This window comes from Brassica oleracea, chromosome C5 (assembly GCF_000695525.1).
Source record: "Brassica oleracea var. oleracea cultivar TO1000 chromosome C5, BOL, whole genome shotgun sequence".
NCBI classification, from domain to species: Eukaryota; Viridiplantae; Streptophyta; class Magnoliopsida; order Brassicales; family Brassicaceae; genus Brassica; species Brassica oleracea.
Window position 1 is genome coordinate 25,627,919 of NC_027752.1, and position 3,643 is coordinate 25,631,561.

General features: G+C 38.8%; 2 protein-coding genes across 2 annotated transcripts; both read right to left on the reverse strand.

The window, feature by feature from the left end:
* On the reverse strand, positions 1-1,224 carry LOC106344858. The gene has a single exon (XM_013784156.1). It carries the CDS (start codon positions 1,222-1,224, stop codon positions 1-3), a length of 1,224 nt encoding a protein of 407 aa, XP_013639610.1.
* Positions 1,225-2,372: 1,148 nt separating this feature from the next.
* LOC106344860 lies at positions 2,373-2,702 on the reverse strand. Its single transcript, XM_013784158.1, has one exon. The coding sequence runs from the start codon at positions 2,700-2,702 to the stop codon at positions 2,373-2,375; it is 330 nt and encodes a 109-aa protein (XP_013639612.1).
* Between the last annotated feature and the right edge of the window lie 941 nt (positions 2,703-3,643).

Here is a 3,643-nt window from a genome sequence, read left to right on the forward strand (position 1 = left end):
TCAGCCGTTTTCTGCGTTGTGGCTTTGAGCCTCACACTCCTCTATGTAGCCTGTTCTGTTCGAAAGCCAATATATAGCATATGTTCCTTCCTTTTGTTGATTGTTATATTCACTCCCCATCTCCAAAGCTGGATGCTGACGGTTTTCTCTTCGGGCCGAGGATTCAGAGATATCAGGGATCTCTCTATTCTCCACTCCTCTGAAGTCAAAAACTCGTCCCCTTTCTCCATTTTTCTCCATTGAGGTCACTGGCGCTGTCTCCAATCTCAAACATGATCTTTGCGCCAGAGGATCTCTTGATAGCTCATCAAGAGTCTTTTTCATTTTAGCTTCTCTGAGACTCCTCTCCTCAGGGTCCACACAGCTCATGTATATTCTCATCTGCTCAAACACTTCAGGAGCTACCACTGTACTGTAAGGCTGAAACCCCGGAGGCACAGAAGGAGCAAGGAGTGGCATAAGCATTTCCGCTAAATTGTTATGGTGCTGTCGGCTTGCTCCAGCCTGTTTCTGCACTGATCCTTGGCCCACTGCTATCTCATTGCCCTTGTTTTTTGAGCGTTGTAGCAATGGACACCTCTGCTTTTCATGTGATAGTCGTAGGCAGTGAAAGCACTTCTTCCTGATTCTTTCATATTCCACATCTATAAATTCCACTCGATCACCTGGCAGAGTGAGTGATTTTTTATCTCTAATAGGTTGGTTAAGGTCGATGATCACTTGGACTCTCACATAGTCATTAAGCAGAGGCTTCTCCGGATAAAATTCAATAACCTTTACATGCCCAATCCCATCTGCTATCGCATCAATTGTTTTCAGCGTCAGGTAGTTCACCGGGATATTCCTCAGACGTGCCCAAATTGCCGTAGTTTGTAGGAAGTTTCTGGGAGGGTATTCAACCCATCTCTCCATAGCCATCCCCCAATCATCGAAAGTCCAAAACCCTTGTTTCAGAACAGTCTGAATGTCCGTTTCCAGATCGAAAACAAACTGAAATCGCTCTCTTGTTAAAGCAATCCCCTTCACCCGCTCATAGACCTTCCAGATTTTTGGCATCGTTCTCAGCATCCGAGCCATATTCTGACACTCCGGGTTGAGCAGTCTACCCAACAAACTTCTTCCTCCTCTTTCCATGGCACAAAAGGTGTCGTCCTGTGGTATAACAATCGATTTATCCTCCTCCAGTGACATGCCTTGCATCACCTCGACCAGATTCGCATCCATCACCAGTAAAAATATTACTTCAACTGTTCTAGCTGATCTCCAAGTCGATAAAGGTATTAGAGGACGCGACGGCGGTGTTAGAAACCCTAGATAAACACTATTCTCCTTTGAAGATTTATAAGAAAATCGAATATTTTCCGAAGATCTTTGGTAATTTCCAAAAAGATTTTGGAAATTTCCTGTTTTAATCTTGTTTGCAGCAAGGATATTCTCCTTCTGGAAGTTCACTTCACTCCTATTGGTTAAAATCAAATCGCCTAGAGAGGGAGAAAAAATCGCCAAAATCGCCATGAATATCCTGAAAAAAAATAATTGTTTAAGCAAGAAAAAAAACAATAAAAACTAATTGACAGGTAGGAAAATCTTTTGTCCTATTGTTTCTTTCTGACGTAGCTTAGAATGGAAATATCTTATTTAGGATGAAGTACCTTAAAATCAATGCCTTTTTGGTTTGTTGAAAACTTTCATGTTCCAGATGTAACAAGGACTTGAAATCCAAATAAAATCTATCATAAACATTATTATCTTAGTTTGAAATAAATATAAATAACTAAATAGTTAGAAAAGTAAACAGAATAATTAAAATACAAATACATCTTATTTATCTTGAATACTAAATCAATTTGTGAAAATGATACAATGATCCTAAAAAGGATTTGGGTATATCTCAGTTCATCGGACTCTCAACACTGAAAGGTCAAAATAATGGATATTTGTATCTTTGGCTGCTACCTTCTTACACAACCCTCCACATAATAGATTTACCTGGAAGATCTTGCATTTTTCGAGCATGAGTGACCAATTTTTCTTTCTTTCTGATCAGTTCCTCGCTGGACAGAGATATTGGTGAGTTATCACATAGTTACTTGCAATGTGTGGTGTTCTTGTAACTCCTTGCTTAGAACATCTCCAAGAACAACTTTAAAACCTCAGGATTTATGTTCTCCAAAACCAATCTCAAAACTTCAAACTATAAGATTTTGTACAGTGAAATCTCTTATTTTTTGAACGACAATTGCATGAATAATAAAAAGGGTGATTAGCTTGCAATGAAGGCACAAAGAGCCCGTTTTGCAAGTGAATCAGCAGAGAAGTTGTCCGTACGCGAAATGTAAGAAAAACAGATAGAAGAAAAACAACAAGAGAGTTCATAGATATCTTGGAGGATTCCTACAAGCTCCTTGATAAGCTCTTTCTTTTGGATGACTCGGATTAGAACTTACAAGTGAATCAGCAGAGAAGTTGACATGTAGATCATTTATGCCCATATTTTGAGCCTCCATTAGTGCTAGTCGAATGGCTAAAGCTTCTGCAATAAGTAGAGACCCAACGTAGTCTTCCGCTCTGTTGCCACATGAGAAAGCTGGTCTCTGTGCGTCTGAGAAGACCCAACCCAACCCTGCACTTTGACGTGAAGCGTTCCAGGCTGCATCAGTGTATACCTTTGTGAGAGGTTCATCTTGTTGTTGACGGAGCATATCTATAGTAGCAATTATAGTAGACTTTTCCTGAGCTTTTTCAGACAGTTGTGCTCCCTGTCATTCTCTTGCTTCCGTGATGGCTTTAGACAAGGTTTCCTATGGAAAGATGGCTCTGTTCTCAAAGATTATTTTGTTCCTTGTTGTCCATAATGCCCAGCATACCCATGTGAAGAGATTTGCACCAACAATACCCGAAGGTGGCAAACAGATGAGTTTTTTTTTACGAGGTTAAGCAGTCTGCAAAACTGATATTGGAGGAGAGATTTACGTCTGAGTAAATAGGAGCAAGGTCCCAGAGTTTTCTCGCAAAGATGCAAGACACAAACAGGTGATGAGCCATTTCTTTCTCGCCGCAGTGTACACATGCTGTGTTGTCTCTCAAACCCCTTTTTCAAAATTTTCTCCAAGAGGAAGGGCTCCTTGTAGGGTTTTCCAGAGAAAGAGTTGTATTTTGGGGGCGCATGCAGCTTTCCAGACATTTGTGTTCCAGTCACTACAAGAAAAATAGCTTTTCTTAGCGGCCAGAAAACGCTATCTAACGATACGATAGCGATTTTAGAAGCGCTCTATCATCGCCCGTCATAATAGGTCAGACACATTAGATAGTGCTTTTTTGCACTGCTATCTTATTGTTATATATTATAGCACTTTTGTGTATGCAATTAAAGATGTTTTAATAGTGTTTCCTTATTGTTATTATTTACATTAAAATTATTTATTTTGAAAATTATTTATTTTTAGTTAATTATTAAAAAATAAAAAATAATAAATGATTTTTTATTAAACATTATAAATTACATTCGATATAAAATAAGAATTGGTTTACACTAAACCAGATTTTGTAAAAAATTAAACCTAATCTTAACTAAACCAAATCTTAATTAAACCTAATGAAAACCTAATCTTCTTAGGCCCGCCTCCTCATCAGCTTCTCTGTC